The 18,614-nt window shown below is 46.0% G+C and overlaps 1 protein-coding gene across 1 annotated transcript; it reads left to right on the top strand.

Annotated features, from left to right (window-relative positions):
- Positions 1–1,362: 1,362 nt before the first annotated feature.
- LOC125326089 (coiled-coil domain-containing protein 42-like) lies at positions 1,363–4,290 on the top strand. The gene is made up of 6 exons (XM_048303895.1): positions 1,363–1,436; positions 1,633–1,867; positions 1,994–2,098; positions 2,627–2,824; positions 3,600–3,821; positions 4,102–4,290. Exons 1-6 carry the CDS (start codon positions 1,363–1,365, stop codon positions 4,288–4,290), a joined length of 1,023 nt encoding a protein of 340 aa, XP_048159852.1.
- The last annotated feature ends 14,324 nt before the right edge of the window (positions 4,291–18,614 follow it).

Below are 18,614 nucleotides of genomic sequence, written 5' to 3'. Positions count from 1 at the left end.
TCTAGTCAAAAAAACCAAAAAATATTTGGAAACTGCACTTCTAGCAGAGAGTGCTGGAGTCCAGATGATGTCCACAGTTTTTCCTGTGTTTTCTCTCCTCAAACTCATTTTTCCTGTCACTGGAGCAAATCTTGGTAGAGCCACACATGTTGCACAGGGATGAGTGAGAGTAAAACCACCAAGAGGAGCTTGCAGGACCGCCTGATCAAGTCTGTTTGTGCTGGTTCCTCCCAGGTGAAGCAACTCCTCTATTCTGACTATCAGCCCTTGAAATTCAGCCCAATCTCTGTAGCTCATCTCCAGGTTGAGCTTTCATCATAACTAGCAGGAGAAAAAATTCCTTTTGACTGGAAGAGATATTCTCCTTGTTAGACTCTGAAAGTGAAGCACGTGCACATGGCCCTGGTGCTTTGGCTGCAGGAGTCATTAAGTCTGTTTAATTTGGCTGTATCAATGTGCCTGGTGCCTGATGCATGGCAGGCAAGCATCAACACACCAAAGCTTGGGCACCATCCTGTAAGAAGGCCTAGGCTTCAGAAAGGGGAAGAAGGGAAATAGGAAACCGAAAACCACTCTCAGGGAGGGATAGTTTTCCACTGCTTCATTTGGAGTATTTAAGTAGCCCATTAGGGAGCAGGTGGAAGAAATTTGTTGGTCTTATGAAGTAAGCAGCTGCTTTCTTTAGAGCTGTGCACAGGAGCTGCCAGGCCCAACAGTGGATGGGCCATGGGGATGTTTTTGCTAAGGAGAGGGAAAGTGCTGTGCAGCTGATCTCAATGAGCTGGGTCCTGAGGGGAGGGCACTACACCATGGCAGTACAGTGGTTAAACATCCCCAAGGATGTCCCTGTTGAAAGTGGTTCCATCTGGTGTTTGGGAGAGAAGGAGCAAGCCCTGAGGACTGGGACACTGGGATGTGGCTGTCAGGGGCACTGATAAAGCCGGCAGAGGTCAAATTTTAGCACAGGAAGAACCTGAAGAAATGAAAGAAGGGGAATGAAATAATTCCTGGTCTTGGACACAGTGGTCAGTCCCCCTGACTCCAAGTAAACATTCCATTGCCAAGCAACCATTAAGTTGCCAAGTAAACACTTGCAGAGGTTGGAGTAGCCAAAGGGGCTATTACAGAGGTTGGAGCAGCCATAGGGCCTTTCTCCAAGGCTGGAATAGCCACGGGGCTGTAGAGGCCATGGGTCAAGGAAGATCTGAGGAAAGCGGAGGCAAGAGGCTCCCAGGGCTCATCCCCTGCCTGCTGCCTCCCACACTGAGCCCTCAGGGTTGAAGGGCAGCCCCTGGGCTGAGCTGGGAAAGAAGCAGTGTTGGCAGGACCTGGGCTCCCTGTTTCCTGCTGGTGGCTGGAGCAATGGAGACTTGGAGCAATGAGAAGTCAGCCCGTTTCCTCAGGATGTACACAGTGGAACTCCCACCCTTGCTCAGGTGAGGGGGTTCCTCCACCGGCCTGCATCCTCTTCTTCAGCCTTCTCCATACCTCCTTCCCTCACCATGGCAAACTCCCATGCCTTATGTCCATCATCTCAGCCTCCCCTTCCCCAGCCCTGTTCCACCCTGTAACACTCCTTTGCTCTGTCAGAGGGATGCCTGCTGGGGAGGGGTGGGGATGCCGTGCTGCCAGATGGGATCTGAGATGGTGTTGGGATGCTTTTTCCCATCACCCGACCCAGGACACAGTCCAACATCCAGAGCAATCCAACACCCTGCCAAGGAACTCAACTCAGTGTAACCCCAAGGAAAACTCCTGCGGCAGGGAACTCACAGTGACAGAGGATGACTCCCCATATTCACTTATTCGCCTCCTGAAGAAGAAAGAAGCCCAAGAGATGGAAAAGGCCCTGGCAGAGAAATACAAGGTGGGAAAGATGTGTGGGTGCTGGGGCATGGTTGGGAGAGCTCGTGGTTTTTTGGAGGGTTTTTGGGAGGCAGGTGACAAATTTTGGGTGCAGGCAGCCAGGTCACCCTCCCTCTGGTGCTGCCAGGCCTCCAGGGAGAGGATGAAAGTCATCGCTGACCAGTGGAGGGACCTGCATGCCAAGAGGGCCCAGCTGAAAGCCTACGTGGAGAGATGTGGAAGGACTATACAGGTACACCAGATGACCTTGAGCCACACCACCAACTCCTCCCCTCCCTTGGTGAAGAGAGTCTTGGGCTTGCAGTACTGTTCAAGCCTCCTGTTGAGACTGGAGCTGTGAGGAACAGGACTGGCAGGGCACAAGGTTTTGTACCACAGCTATGGAAAGCCCTGATAGGTCTTGGGTGGAAAAGAGCCTGTCCTGTACCAGTGTGATCTCCTGGGGGCCCAAAATGTCCCCCAAGGAAGGTGTTAGCCTTGCCCCCACTACTGGCACACAGCTGTCTTCAGGGGACAGATCCAAGGAGGTCTGAAATTCAGACTGCCATCCTGGGTACCTGTCTCCAGGACCTAAGGGTCAATGTAAGAAGGATGGCCCTGTGAAACATGGAAAGGAAATGTTCCTGGGGTGGTCCAGCACTGGTCTCTCCTCTCTGAAGATATGTCCTAGCAGTGCTGTTAAGTGATTCAGCTCCATCTTCCCTTGCCTCCCTTTCCCTCTCTCTGTATGTGCATGTGTGCTGGCGGGGGAAACCACCAGGAACGCGAAGAGTTACGAATCCAGGCTCTGGAGATAAACAGCCAACAGAGAGAGGAGAAGATGAAAAAGGATGGTAAGCTTTTGAGAGCCAAGATGGAACTGGAAGCCCTCAGAAAAAAGCACTGGAAACTCTGCAAAAGAGTGCAGAAGTGCTCCATCTTCAAGGAAGACCTGGAGAATGTGGTGAAGTTCTCACAGGTGAGTTTGGATGTAAGCAAGACAGATCATGGCCTTGGGGAGGGCATTAGATAAATGCTATAACTAGAGAAGATAAGGCAAGTCCAGAACACTGGACACTTGGTCGAACCCAGAGACCTCGGTGGGATGGAAAAAGATTCCCTGCAACCAAGGTGAGCCACAGGGAGTGGAGCTAGGGTAGGAGAACCAGAACAGGAAGTGAAAGATTGAGAAAAGCAAAGAAGAACCATGAGAAGGGGGAAAAGCTCAGGGCTGGGGGGAAAGGGGACCCCTTTGTGTCACTGTTTTGGGTCAGATGGATGGTTTGGGAGAAATGAAAACTGCCCTGAAAGTGCCCTCAGGCACTTGTCAAAAAGCTGTGCCTTCTCTCAGGGCATCACTCCATGTATTGCACATACTCCAACCACCCCAGTCATGGCCTCCCAAGTCTGGGGATGTGGCTCTGGAAGCTGCAGTTGTGCTTTGTGTTTTGTCAGAGCACTGCTCACCTGGGGAAGAGGCGATACCTCCCCTTGCTTATGGCAGTGACAGCTCTGGCTGTGGCACAGTGGGAGACCACCACATGGGGAATGTAGCAATGCTCAGGAACCAACTGGGGCAATAGTCTCATCGAGAATGGCACAACCCCAGAACAGTCAGGGCTGGAGAAGGCGGGAAGATCTTTCAGGTAGGGGAGGCATTGGCCCTGGTAAGGGCATGGTGCCAAATGGCATGAGACCTGCAACTGGTGTGTGGAGGGCAGAGAGGTACTAACACCAGGAACTCTGTGCTGCAGTTTGAGGACATCTCAGAAGTCACTTCATGGTACAAGTTGCTGGTGAGGACACAGAAGGACCTTATGCAGTCACAACAGGGGCACAAGCAACTGACTGAGCAAGACAAGGTGTTACTGGAACAGTACAGAGCAGAGAAAGAAGCTGAGATGCTTCAGTACAAAAATGAGCTGGTGCAGTTCAAACTACATTTTGACCAGGCTCAAAGTGACATCCCCCTCTGGGTAAGGAATTGTGGGGTGGGCAGGGGAAGATCTCCAAGCCTGGCTCTGTCAAGACTGGCTGATGTCTCATCCTTCAGCCATGGGGTCATGGCAGAGTCCAGTAACAGTGCCTGGGATTGGAGGAGATTCCTAATTTTTCCCCCTCCACGGGGTTGCAGAAGGAAGAATGGAAGACCAGTCTGGAGTATGGAAGTTTGGGTCTCCCAGCCAGGGGCTCTGGTGCTGAAGCATCACTTTTGCTGGGGCATGTCCCCATGCTGCCTGTGTCCTCTCCTTCCAGGAGGCTCACTGGGCTGACATCCAGAGCAAGACTTCTGAGAAAACCAGGAAGCTGTGGACCATCAAGCTGGCCATCCACAACCTTTTCCAGTCCACCAACATGTGGCTGCAAGCAGAGTGGAATGTGTTGAAGTATGACAGCTGCAGACAGCTGAAAATGGTAAAGCCAAGACAGAAAGAGGAGCAGTAACGAGTCTCAGCAGCCCAAAGGGAGGGGAGAGCCCACAGACCCAACAGACACCTGCCTTTTCATTTGGGCTCTCTCTCAGGCATGGGGAAGGGGCAGGGGACATCATGCAAACCTGTCTCTTCTGAGGAGGTGGAGCAGGGTCCTTGCCTGGCAGAACAAGTGGGAGCCAGGCAGGCTGAGGCAGGGGATGCAGATCAAGCCATGGCCAACACTGGCTTCATTCACCCTTGCCCGGGACTCAGACTCCCTCACAAAAGTCCATTCTGGTGGTGCAGATCCAGCAAGGCAAATGCTTTATCCTCCTGCTCAGTTTGACTGGTGACATTTGCCATCTTAAAGAGCCAACAAACCTCCATCTGACTCCTGTTCCCATCCTTCTCTGCCATCTCTCTTCTCCACCCTAGATATTGCAGTATATCCAACACTTTAAAGACATCCAGTTCTATGCAGGATGTGCAGAAGCACCAGAGTTGCTACACCTCTGAAGACAAAAGGGACATGGCAGCATGACTTGTCCTGCCAGTGAAGGTTCAGTGGGTTGGGAATGGAAAGAGGAAGACAAGAGAACCCTACAGATATCCTAGGCTAAAAGAAAAAATAAAGGTATCTCTTCATTTCCTGGGAGGATTGGACACATTAGAGCAACTCCATCCCACAGCTTCACCCAGACACCATTGGGGGGTGTTCCGGTTTGGCCAAATTTAGAAATATATCCTCTGAGAGAAGGCACAACCACCCCTCCCCCACCGGGTTCGGGAAAAATAAATTTTCCTCGAAGGAAAGTGAAGGAGATAAAACTATTTATTTACACAAACACACGGGAAAAGGAAAATAATGCTAAATAATAAAATCTCTCGCTGTGGAGAAAAAACCTGGGAAAAGTGTTAGAGTCCTCCCTTTGGTCTCCTCAGAGCTGGCTCACCCTCTGCGCTCGGTGGAAAGTCCTCCTGATGTGCTTGGAGGTTGAAACAGTCCAGTAGAAAAGGGAGAAAATCTGAAATTCCAGGGAAGGAAAAAGCAAAGTTCAACTCTCAGTCTCTCTCTGGAGAAAAAAAGAAGCTGAACCACTGGCCAAAAGCTGACTGGAAAGCAGCAAGCCGGGTGCTTCCTCGCTCCCCTGCCGCAGCTGGGGAAAAAACTGCTATCTCTGTGTGACCTTGAACAAGCTGCAAACTGCTTTGAAAACGTTTTGCTCAGTTTTTCCTTCCTCCTCTCAGGCTCAGTTTAGAGGCATAGAAAGGCACAAAGTTAATTTCTGGGCATAGGGCAGCGATATGGGATACACATCATAAAGCCACCCCAAGACAGGGGCCTTCCTCAAAATTCTGGTTGCATGACACAGTGTTCCTGCAAAGCAGGCAAGATCATGAGAGCAGACTGGGACAGGAATATGGTTTTAAACAGGGATCAGTAATACTGTTCACATTTGGACATCCCACTCAGCCTAAGCTCCTAGATATTTGAGAGACATGTCATGACAGGGGGGGAGACTGTGCTTCAGGAGAGCTTCAGAGTGTTTCCACCACCACACCCAGCACTTCCATGGATGTGGATTTCTCTGCACGGCCATGTGTTATGGACTAAAGCCCAGCTTCTGCTTGAGCTCCTATGGAAAATGTGGACAATGGACACAGGCGACAGATGAACCAAAAGCTGAACATTCAGCTGCGCATCATGTGTGCCACTGGGATGAACAAGAGGACTAACAGTGGCTCTGGGGACACACTGTGGTAGTCAGGTCAGGCTCCACAGTCTTTTGGGGGGACCTTTTAATGCAACAAGGACCCAATGACATAAACTTACAGATTTTGTGGCGAGAGGCCATTGATCACATGCTCTTGAGTCAGGTTTTTGCGTGCTAGCTCAAAGAGCACCCAGAGGCCCAGCTGTAACCTGACTGCACTACGGTGGCACACACACACACACACACAAGAGCACAGGCAGACGGGGGTGCACCCCTCACCCAAGGGAGCTGTCCCTGAGCTGATGTGAAGGCACACAGGCAGAGGCAAAGAAGGGAGAGAGAGGGGACTCTGTGTAAGTTCCATGCAGAAGGTTTACTAAGGTGAAACAATGGGGGGAAGAGACGGAGAGCTCAGGATCTGACAGAGTCCAGGGGTTTTATAGTGGGGATAGGGAAGGCGGGGATAACGGATACAGCAAATGGGACAGTGGACAAAAGGCAAGGTTGAGGGGAAGGGAACCAATGGAAATAACACAAAGGAGGGATTTAGCCAAGGAACCAATGGGGTGTCGAGTACAACAGAATTTTCTAGAATTAATACATATTAACTTAGGGGAAATGAATATTAACAAACACATAAAACAGGGAGGGGGAAACATGAACCTATCACATAAAAATATGTAAACAGAGGAACCAGGGGATTATGGGCTCTCGCCCTAACCATGTGAGGCATTAAACTTCAGTGCCTGACCACCACAGCTTGGTGTCTGTTGGATCTTCAGGGGCCAGGGTGGCGGCAGCCACTTGCACTGTTACGCTCATGCTCCCCCCTCTCCTGTCCTGAGTTGGGGAAGAAGAGGAAATAAAGCTCTCTGAGACTGGGGAAAGGTTGCACAGTGCAATGCAGAAATGCTGTGTGTGATGCTCAGCTGTCCCCAGGCTTTGGGTGGGATTTGTGAGGAGCAGGGCTGGAAATGGAGCATCTGGGAATGAGCTTTGAGGGCATGTCCCAAAACACCCACCACTCATTCAGAGGGATGTTTCACCTTCCTCATGCTCTCCATGGTGCAGACCTTGCAATTTCTGGGTTTTTAGGTCATGGCCTAGACATAATTTGGAAGAATTAAAAATTGGTGGAGAAAAAGCAGTTCAGGTTCTTCAGCATAGTGAGCATGAGTCCTAAACTGGTGCTCTTTTTAGCCAGGCAGGTTCTGCCAACCACTTGGTTTGATCTTCCAAAAAAACAGGGTGTGAACTTTGATATTTCCACGTTATATGGCAAGAAATAACGTGTCTGTAACAGTTTTAATCCTGGGCATTACCTCTCCTCCAAACTTCAGAGATTTACTGATATACACACCCTGCCTTCCCGCATGCGGGTGGGTAATTAGGAAGAAAAAATCCTCTTTGTGTGTTGGTACATGTCCTTCTGAGCAATCCCAATTTCCACAGGGATCACATGTGGCTGAAATGCAGCCGTTGCTGGTATCCTGTGTGCTTTGCAGTCCATTGTGCTCATAAATAAAAAGTGGGACAAATTTTAGTACCTAATCTTTTACTCAAGAGAACTAAATGAGGGCTTCAGAGCCCTTATTGTGTGCCAACACAGAAGTGAATAACATCTGAATATTCTTACAGGAAACTTCAGAATGGTCTAAGTTGAATATATTAGATTGAATGGTCATGTGGATTGTTACCTTTGATTTTTTTTAAAATATCTTTTCATGATGTGTGTTAAAACCAACAAATTAAATCCTTTAATTAAAATCCTCTTAGTTGGGAATGTGACTATTAAGGAAATGTTTCCATTTTATAGCTATGCTTTTAGAATGAGGATACAGAAATATAGAACTTCCATCTCAAAAAATACTATTTCTTTCACTACCCTCACATGAGCCTGGTTCAGTTGCCTTCATCTCCCCACATCAAACTGCCATGAGTTAGGAAATAAAGCTACAATCTAAGGCTGTTATAGAGAATCATCTTTCTTGGTTTGTTTGGTTTTGCCTTTTTTTTTTTTTTTTTTTGTTTTTTTTTTTTTTTTTTTGTTATTTGTTTTGGTTTTTTTTTTAATGAATTCATGAATGCCTCTTTTTGAACTAAAAAAAAATTGAAGGAAAGAAAAGCCTTACACTTTCTTTCAAGTGAATACCAACTATTAACTGAGACAAGGCAGTGCAATGCCTTTGTTTCTTCTTTAAATTCTAGTATAACTGAGTTTTTTTGACATTAGTTGGATTACTAAGAGTGCTGGACACAGGCTGAAACTGAAATCTGAGTGCATAATAGGAATCCGTGCAGTGGTTAAGGAGTATCAGGGAAAATTTATACTTGGAGTTATATTGAAATAATTCCAATGTATCTTCACTGGAATTAATGAGTTTATTTTGGATTCATTCTCTTGTAAGTAGGAGGTTGGCAGCAGCAGGGATAAGAAAGTGGCTTTCTCTGGAATAGGAGAGAGGAAGAAAAGAATGCAATCTAGGAAATGACACAGCATCAGTCTCTTAAGAAAAATCTCTTTCTATAACTTTTTTGCCTTATTGTATATTTTGCAGAAGAAAAAATTGTAAAAATTAAATGGAATGATAGACATGTGTGTGAGGGGGACAGGATGACTCCTGTTTAGAATTTGGTTTAAAATTTGAGATTATTCATGTGATTATTCCTCAGCAAGGCATATCTTTCTCATGGGGTCAGGCAGCCACTTGGGTCCACTCCCCTTCTTTGTATCACGTGGCACTGGGTTGTGTACAAATTAAAGACTGACAGACTGTGCTCTTCCCAGGCTGGCCTTGGGGTCACTCTTTCATTAAGAGCTCAAACTCTGGTGTGCAGCAAATCCTCCACTGTTATGGGGAATTGCAGCAAGTGCCAGTGCAGCCCAGTCACTTCATGTGAGTACATCGGGACAAATTCCCAGATTACTGTGATTATGTGATGTTTATCTCATGTTACATCCTGGGCTTCAGGGTAGGATGGTCCCTATGCCCTGTTAGACATGTACCTGTGCCCTGCTGGAGCCCCGGAGGTCTGGGGTTCCTGCGGGCCATGATGCATTTGGGGTGAAACATCTCTTTTTGTGCCTCCCAATACCAAGAGCCATTGGATTAAATGTGGAAGACTGTGACTGGGCTTGTCCTCTGCCCGGCTGCCACCTTCCATAGTTCTTATAAAATTCTGATTTTAAGTCCACAAATACAATGTATAGCCCAATTTGATTCTTCCCCTCTACTCTGCTCAGCTGAGTTCCCACCTGGATCTCAGGTGGGATCCAGCTCTGGCATCTCTCAACATGAGAAGGACATGGAGCTGTTGGAGCAAGTCCTAGAGGGGTCACAAAGATGCTCCAAGGGCTGGAGCACCTCTGCTATGGAGACAGGTCAAGAAAGCTGGAGTTGTTCAGCCTGGAGAAGGCTCTGGGGAGATGTTACAGCACCTCCAGTACCTGGAGGGTCTCCAAGAGAGCTGGAGAGGAGTTTTTGACAAGGCCATGGCATGATAGGACAAGGAGGAATGACTTTAAACTGACAGAGTGCAAGTTTAGATTAGATTTTGGAAAGAAATTCTTTACACAGAGGGTGGTGAGGCACTGGAACAGGTTGCTCAGAGAAGCTGTGGATGCCCCATCCTTGTAAGTGTTCAAGGCCAGGTTGGATGGAGCCTTGAGCAATCTGGTCTTGTGGAAGGAGTCTCTGCCCGTGTCAGGGGGCTGGAATTAGATGATCTTTAAGGTCCCTTCCAACCCAAACTATTCTATGATTGTATGAAATTCAGTCCACTGTGGGCACAGAACATGCTCAATGGTAATGGAAATTGCAATATTCTTGGGCTTGGCTGTGAAGTATTTGCAAGACAGGAGAACAGTAGAAAGAACAGTGCTGTAATTTTTGTTCGAATGGCTTTAAAGAAAAAAAAAGAAAGCACTCAATCAGATATCAGCTCTGAACTGGTCAGAGTTTATGTAATGGCCAATGGTTATTTTAAGGCCAGAGAGGGATGCCACAGAGCAGAGTTGATGATGAGATAGAGTTAAATCTAAATATATATAAAATCCTGGACAGGAAAGGATAATCTTTCAAGGAGTGTGTACAGCTGCTCACACTTGTTCACTAACCCTTCCAAAACGTGTCCTCTGGGAATTCCCACACAACACCAAGTAAATTGCAGATTCAGGAGGAAGCCATGTTGCTGAATAACAGACGTTCAAGTCACCATTCACCCTCTGTCCCCTTGCATGGTGAGGCTACTGTGGTCTTGCTCCACACCTGCCCTTCTCTCCCCCCTCCCAATCCTCTCACTCGCGCCTTGCTTGATACAGACACTTTGATTCATTTTTCATCAATACAGTTGTGTGCACATAAAGCGCATGGTGAGGAAAGAAGGAGATAGAAACACCTGATGGGAGCTTCTGGGGGAGAAATGCCTTCAAGAAGGTGAACCCAGAGCATTTTTGCCTCCACCGTGTATCAAGTGATGGGCAAAGGGGTGAGGGTGGGGCTGGGGGCTGTGCATCCCTGTTACACCCTCCACCTGGGGCAAATTGCCTTCATCTTAGAGGTGTAAAGTGCTTCTGCTGGTGCCAGGGAAGGGAGGAACAGTGAGTGGGACAGGAGCCCTCTGGGGAGCAAGGAAAGAGGAGTCCAGAAGATGTGCATGGGAAAATTCCCTCTGAGAAGGGTGATGTGGGTAGGTCTTTGGGTGCACCAGTTGGGTTGTGATAAACCAGGATTTGCTTTTCTCTGTGAATGTGGCACCTTGGGTAGATTTAACCTGCTCCCTTTCCCCCTCATTGCAGTTTATGTCACAGGATCCACCTGTTAAAATGTCAATATAAAGTATGTAGTTGGTCCATAACATGCTGTACGCTTCTGACTGGCGCAGTTTACGTGTCCATATGCAGCTCCTCACACCATGGCTCAGTGGTGCCTACACAGCTATTCAAGGCTCATAAATTCAGGGAAAGACAACCTTCATGGAATGTCAGTCTGGTGGCTCTTGCTCTTCTAAACCGTGTTACAGAAAGAGGAGTTGAAGACACGGGGTTTCAAAATTGAACCAAAATTCACGGTATCACTTTTGCATGATATCTAAATATGAGGACCACAGGAACCTCTTGTCCTGGGGAAAGACTGATAAGAGACTAGAGTTTGGCATTTGGCTAGGCCTAAGGGAATAGTAGCTGTAAATTAACATAACAAAGATAAAATTGTATAATGGTTTTCATCCTAACTTGGTTAGCAATTTGTTACAATTTTCAGCTTTTGGGATGAAATTTTCTGGGCTTGTTTTCAAACTGGGAAAAAAAACCACACAAATGTGTGTAAACTTGTTTAAATTAAATATTATTATTTAAATATGATTAAATAATCTCTGTATCTAACGAGAGATAAGAAACTTTTCTCCCATTATTACTTCCTATAATTCCTTCAATGAATGTTGACAGAGCAGACACAGCTGGTGTTACACACTGAAATGTGGGCCAAAGGTGCCTGATTCCATATGAGCTATTGCTGTTCTTTTTGGCCTTGTGGTTTTTTGAAGGTTTTATCTTATTTTGTTTTCAGGTCTGCAAAGCTAGCAAGTTCCATGAGACAAAACTCTGGTTTGAGAATTGTAACAGTTGCTCAGGATTTTTAAAAATATTGCCATTTATATTAGAAAGATTAACCCCAGGAAATTCTTGCCCAATTTCCCTGTGCCTGTACTCCTTCTCCTTTGGATGCACCTCAGACAGGAGCTGATCTGTGGTGCCCCAAAGAGGTCTGGCAGCCCTGTGGCACTGGCAAAGCTCATTTCTGTCAGTACAACCCAAAAGTTTGCTTTGTAACAACCAGTAGCGTGTCAGCAAGGAAGAAGAGACACAGAACTGAATTTGATCGCTGGGGCTGGAGATGATCTTTAAAGGCCCCTTCCAAACCAGACTATTTCTATGACCTATTCTGTGGCTGGTGAATTTGGTTCACATGGTGCAAAAAGTTGTATAACAGCCTGTGTCCCTGGGTACATCAGAACTGGCATTAACTCATCTCCTGCTCTGAGGCTCAGCAAGGCACTGTGGGGTGTGTGTGCATTAAAATAAAATCAATGTCATTCTGCTGCAATAAAACAGATTTATGTCTCCACCAGGTATATTTTCTAGTATATCAAATCCAGTCAGAATTAATTTCATGGGCTTATTGTATTCTTAGTGCCATAGTTTTAAACCCAATAAAAGATGCTCAAATGGCGATAGTAAAAACAGCGAGAGCAGGCTTGAAAATCAGCCCCTTGTTGCTTACACTGCATTTATATACAGATCTTGACATTTGAGCTGGTGGAATTTTCCAGAGATACGTAAAATTAGACCTTCATATTTGTTTTTATTTTCTATCTGCCATTTATTTTGTTTGCCTTGGTTAAGTTTCCAATTTTCCTTTTATACGGTCCCTGCATACTGGTTAAACATACTTGCTGGGAACATTCTTGCTCAGTTTGTAGGAAGATGCTTTGCTAAGGGGAACCTGCTTGGATCCCAGACTGCAAATAGCTACAACTGGAAATTTGGGATGTATTTTCCCTCTTGAAATCAGGTCCACTAGCAAATATCACAGTCTAATTATCATACCAGGGAGAGCCAGGGTAGTAGCCTGACTGCCCTATTTGATGGCTAAAAATGCAGGGTTGCAAACTGTATTCTATCCTCTGCCAGTGACAGTTTCAGGCATTTCAACACCTCAGGTAACCCCTCTGTGCCCATTGGAGTGATGGTGATTTGCCTCTCTGTGCTGTCACGTACCTCATTTAGCTCAGCCTTACAAATATTAAAATCCTCAGACAACTCAAAGAGTTGCTTCTGCACAGAGCAAGCTCCTAAACCACTATTTTGATCTTCAGAGATTCTATTGCTGTTGCTGAAAGTAGGTTTTTTTCATAAGCAGAAACTTTTTATCAGGTCAAAACTTTTTCTGTTTTCTCAAGAAATGGATTCTTAACCTAATTGCTGTTAGCAAAGCCACTGACACTGCAGGTGCAACCCTGCCCCTGGGCTTAGAAACTATTGGCAGAAGGAAATGAGTTTGAGGAATAAAATGCTTGCTTTGGTTCTAATTATCTCACACTGAAAGCCCAGAATTGTTTCAGGAGTCCATTTGATTGATCTTTATAGATTATTGATCTTGGTTCCAATTCATATCTACCCTGTCGTGACTGGATATCCAGGATATTCCCAAGTGCTTGCACTATCCAGTGTCTTTCCATATAATTTGAGAGTGTTTTTCTGGCTTGTGATGTGCTCAGAAACTTGTCCTCTTTCCACTCTGAAAGTTGATGTTTGTGCAGTTTAAGTTTTTATATAGGTTGTGCCATCCATACCTAAAAATAACACATAAATGTGTTAAATGGAAAGCTAATATGTAATTTTGGGAGTTTACAACTACCCTAATGCTTTAGAGGATATGAACTGTTTTCATGAACAGTTAAAAGCAAAAAAGCATTTTCCCCATTAAAGCGGGCAACCCTCTGCTCAAGGCAAATTCAGGGGGAAAGGAGGATTTGTCTCTCCAAACCAGCCCTGGAGACAGGTGAGCTGCAATTTCATTCTTAGACCAAGTAATCCACTTCTCTGCTTCAAGGAGTGTCCACTACTAGGGAAGCTGGGCTGTGTGGGGCAGCAGGGCCCCTGCCTGGATTGGACACAGCACCTAATCCTGGCTTCAAGAACAATGTTTTCTGCAGAACACAGGTTTTAATTAATAAATTGACAGACTCTGGTCAGGGAGTGTGCACAGCCTGTAGAAATGAGCTCCTGGCAGTGCTAATAGGTCTGCACCCAGCTCTCAGTGTGCCACAGAGATTTGCTTTTCACAGCGGTCCCACTTTTCCCCTACCAGACATGGGAGTTATTTGGGGTGAATAAATAGCTGGAAGCAAGAATGGGAGGGAGGGGATGTGGTCAACTGACGGAAAGATGCAAGTTTGCATTGTGAAAGACACAGAAGCCACTTCCTTGCAGGCAGAAGTACTGAGAAGTGACTGACATGAGTATTCCCAAAGGATCTGTCCCAGAGAGATCGAGTTTCCAAGTTCTGTTTCAACCACTAACCCCACCTGGCACCTTGTGCCTGCAGCCTGGGCACAGCATGGAGATGTAGCAGCAAATCAGAAGGGCAGCAGGAAGCAGATGCTTTTCCAGTTGGCTCCGGGCAGTTGTTTGTAGAAGGATGGTGTTGTATTTAGGTGCATTAGAGTGCTAAGGAGGTCACCTTGCCATGACAAGGGAGTGACTGTGACATTCATGTGGTAACAGTCTATTCTTGCCCAGCACAAAGTAGATTTTAGTATTTGCTTGATGTTAGGGTGTTGCCCTTACAAACCTTAAGCCTGTGTTGAACCTGCTGAAGGGACAGGGCAGTGATGGTTATGTGTCCTCAATCCTTAGGCTTTGAATCGTGTTTAGTAGGAGCTGTCCATACAATAAAATTAATATGGGGTCATGAGATTGGTCCAGCACAGGACATTAGGCTTGTGGAAGAGAGAAACAGTTGGGACATCTCTCCATAGGATGGCCTTTCAAGCCACTGAAATAAAATTTATTGTTCAAAAAGGCCCTGTATGGCTTGAAGTTCCCAGGGGAGCTGAGAGTGAGATGCCAACAGCAGCAAGGCTGTGTGGGTCCTTCGCTATGTCACCCCAGAGAGGCAAAGTGTGGCCCAAACTGCACTACAGCATAAATATCCCCACAAAGATGGTTAGGGAATGAATGAACCAGTCAGCCAGGTCTCCATACCTGTACAGAGGTGAAGCAACTATTGAAAAATTGACTAAAGCCACAGGAATGAAAAAGCTGAATATGATGACATGAGAAGCTCTGGTTAATGCAGGTCATGAAAAGTGTTTTCAGTGACTGCTTTAACCAGGAAAGAGTTGTAGGTGAGGAAAAGCTTTGCTCCGTGTGTCTCATCAGTTGGGAAAACAAATAGAGGTGAGGGAAGGGAATGAGGTGGAGACTAAAGACAGAAAATGTTGTGAGTGGGATGAGCAGCATGGGCTCGTATAGCCCACAGCTCCAGGTGCTGGCCACTTGCCTTGGAGAGGGGGCTGAGGGGACTCACTGTGGTAGGAAGATGGAGAAAAGGGAATATCATGATCATGAGAGAGCTTTTGGTTTTCCTTTCAGTGCAGGCAAAGAGAAGTAAGCAAAAACTCAGTAAAATGAAACAGTAGGGAATTCAAAACCAATAGGAAGGTGGATGTGTGAGCAGCATGAGCCTGGTTGGTCACAAATACATCCCCCTGCCCCTCAGCCTGGCCCAGAAAGTGTAAGATAAAGCAAATCAAGAGCTGTACTTAGCACACTGTGTTTGCTCATATTTTGTAATCATTAATCCACCCATTCATTCACGAGCTGCCTTAAGGTGTTGCTAGAGTTAAATCTGGAAAAGGGTACACAAACAAACCCAGCATGCAGAACCCTTCCTCAAAGGGCTGTGCAGCAAGCAAGCCCCAGGGAAAGACAAGAGGAATGCAGCAATCAGAACATAACTCACTCTGGTAGTAATTTTTTTTACTCTATCTCATGGAGAGTTTATTTTGGCAACTGTGGGTCATGAAAAAAACCCCCGAGTATTCCAGTTGTGAGTATTGTATATCTTCCCTGATCTGGAGAGAACTGCCTGGATGGGATAGGGCCGGGTCGTTCCCCATGGATAGAGTCCATGGATGGAAGGACAAGACTTCCCTGACAAATCCATGGAAAAACTTTCTAGCTTGCCGCAGACAGAAAATAGCCAACAGGTATTTTCTAGTGGAATTAATCCTGGAGGAAGATTTGTGTAGAGCTTAACAGTGAGTGTGGAGCTATATTCAGTTCCAGAAAGGATGGAATTTCTGCAGTGTAATAACTTCAGCGTGTCAGAGATATCGCTGCGAGACCCTGGAGGGAGACAAGGCACAGATGTGGTTTTCTGAGAGGCAGCAAGGAAAGGCAGCTGTGGGTTGGGTGCTGGTTGACAACAAATACCTCCTCACCTACCCATATGGTGGGAGAACCTGCAGAACCATACTTAGGTTGTCATGGGGGACAAACATCAAGCTTAAAAAGAAATACAGCACCAAAATAATCCACCTCTTGCCACTCCTTATTGATGTGCAAAGAATGAGCATCTTACAAAGGTCTTTTGAAGAACTAATTCAAACTAACAGTCATTTACAGCACGCTCTTGCAAAAGCTTGTGGGAGTGCTGTGGAAACAAGATTATCTGCTTTTCTCTTTTCACGTCCCTTTATGTGGCAAAGGAGTGCATCTGGATCAGCCCCTATTGCCTGGGTCACAGGAGCAAAGATGATGTAGCAGGAAGCATCTGACAGCTGTGTAGATATCCTCAGTGCATCTGTGTCCCTTGAGCAGGCAGGACAGGCCAGACCATCCTTTAGTGCAGGGTACAAATTATGAGCAAAGCCCAGATTGTTCCTTCACTTGCATATGCACCTCTATATGGCAGCTACAAGACCTGAATATCTGCAAACATGTGTCCTCCTGCTCTACAACAGCAGATTATATTTTCTAGTCATCTGAGTGGCGGGTGCTATTGAGGTCCTCGAGGCTGATAAACCTTGACAGAGGAATAAAAGAGGGTAGATTGGATAGCACACTGTGGGCAGGTGGCCTGTACTGTGAGTGGTTGCACACTGGAATCTTTGCTCCCCAAAACTCATCTTGAACCTGATTGTGAGCTGTGCAATTAAGACAATTAGTGATCTTGGGCTTGTGTGGGCTTCAGTGTGCACTGGGTACCCAGCTGAAACATGGATGCAGGACCTGACTGAAGGTACAGTGAAGCTAATGAAAATACAGGTACCACAGATACCACTTAGTGTCCCCAGGAAAGACCCATGGGGCTGGTTCCTCAAAGGAAAAGTTGGTTTAAGCAAGTGTCTCTCCATTCCCTTGCCCTGAACCCCACCGTTCTCTGTCCCAGGCCGAAAGCTGAAATTCATCAAACCTACTGGATGTCCCAGTTAGAGGCATTACTTTACCTTAAGCTTTGGTCAGTGTGTAGGGCAGTTTTCATGGTCATCTTGCTGGTCAAATTGTCTCAAGCCCTCTTGCTCATCTTTCCCCACAGCCTTTTGGACCCTCAGTCTTGTAAGGCACATCAACTACAAACAAGAGTCAATACACTCTGCAGGCCAAATCCTTTCAGCCAAACCTGAATAACTGTTTAGTTACAGTCCTCTCTATAACTGGAGTATTTTCCTCTACAGATGATCAGAAAATTTGTCTGCTTAGAGCAGATTTTGGCTGAGTTTATAAGTAATTTTAATTCTCATGACTGTGGAATAAACTTTTGTTTTGGCAGCTGCAGTGTCCAGCCTTGTTAATTTATTTCTTTGTGAGCTGTGAAGAGCTTGGATTAAGCTCCAAGAAGTGGACCATAGCAAACGTGAGAGAAGAGCAAATCCCATTTTCCCTGTCTCTCTGAGCCTGGGGGTTGCACCAGGGATTGGTGGTGCAGAAACACCTCCTGCCCCCACACAGGTGTTCAAGCAATTAACCTTTTGTACCTCTTGTCCCTACAGTGTCTGAAGATGAAGGGACATCTCCAATAGGGTCAGCTGTGCAGGCTTCTTACTGATTTGGAGGTCTTGGTAGGCTGAATAGTACAGGAGCACAGCAGAGAAATATGCTACAAGAGGAATATAAAACAGCCGAGTTTTGGTGGGCTTGTTCTGTTTACCATTGTATGAAACATCTGTTTCATTTCAACAGTAGTAACAGGCTGGCTGTTGCTTTGATCCACTATTGCAATTCCTATCTGTGTTAGTGTAAGGGCTGAAGGTTGATGGTGACGTCTCTCCCGATCGCTGTGCACATTGTTGCTCTCTGGCACTGACACCAGCAGCAAATCATTCCAGTTTGACTGGCAAATCTACCCAATCTCCTGCTCACGAAACAGCTCTGAAAGCTGCTGTCCCCTGGGAATGCCAGTGTGTTTGGATTTATGGGGCTGCCTTGAATAAAGGACTGCAGATGCTGCTGTTGAGAAGAAAGTCGTACTGCTACTAGGCTTGGTTTTTTGGTCCTAGACTTTTTGTTTTCCAGAAGCCTCTCCTTATAATTACTCTATTTGGTGACTGTGTTATTTTGGTAGGAACATTCATTTTGCCTTGTCTTGGCAATATTATCAAGATACCAATGTCATAAGCAAAAACTTTGGTTGAGAGTCAACAAGGAGCACTGACATTACTCCAGCAGCAGACAGCGAATGGTTAAATATATTTAATTTGCTTGTATGTTTCATATCAGAATAACTGCCAACTTATACTCCACAGTACTTCAATTGTACACACAAGCTATAAGAATGCCTCTGATAAGCTTTATCTTGGACAGTGTTTTTGCAAAGAACTCACTTCAAATGAATTGTTGCAAGTTTCCTCCTTCCCTGAGTAAATTACTTCATTCGTTGTAAATTATGTCCCTGCAAATTTTGAATTATTTGCGTTCCTGTGAAAAGTTCCTCTGTACACTTTGTGCATTTCCTATTATTCCATGGCCAGAGGAGTCCTTCCTGGTGGCTGGGTTCATGCTGAACAAATCTGTGGCCTGTGCTGAAAACTAATCATGGTAAATGCTGAGATTGTTTCAGCTGTGTTTCATGTG

The sequence above is a fragment of the Corvus hawaiiensis genome, chromosome 5 (genome assembly GCF_020740725.1).
Source record: "Corvus hawaiiensis isolate bCorHaw1 chromosome 5, bCorHaw1.pri.cur, whole genome shotgun sequence".
NCBI lineage: Eukaryota > Metazoa > Chordata > Aves > Passeriformes > Corvidae > Corvus > Corvus hawaiiensis.
The sequence above is the reverse complement of the archived record's forward strand: the minus strand, read 5'-3'. Positions and strand labels throughout refer to the sequence as shown.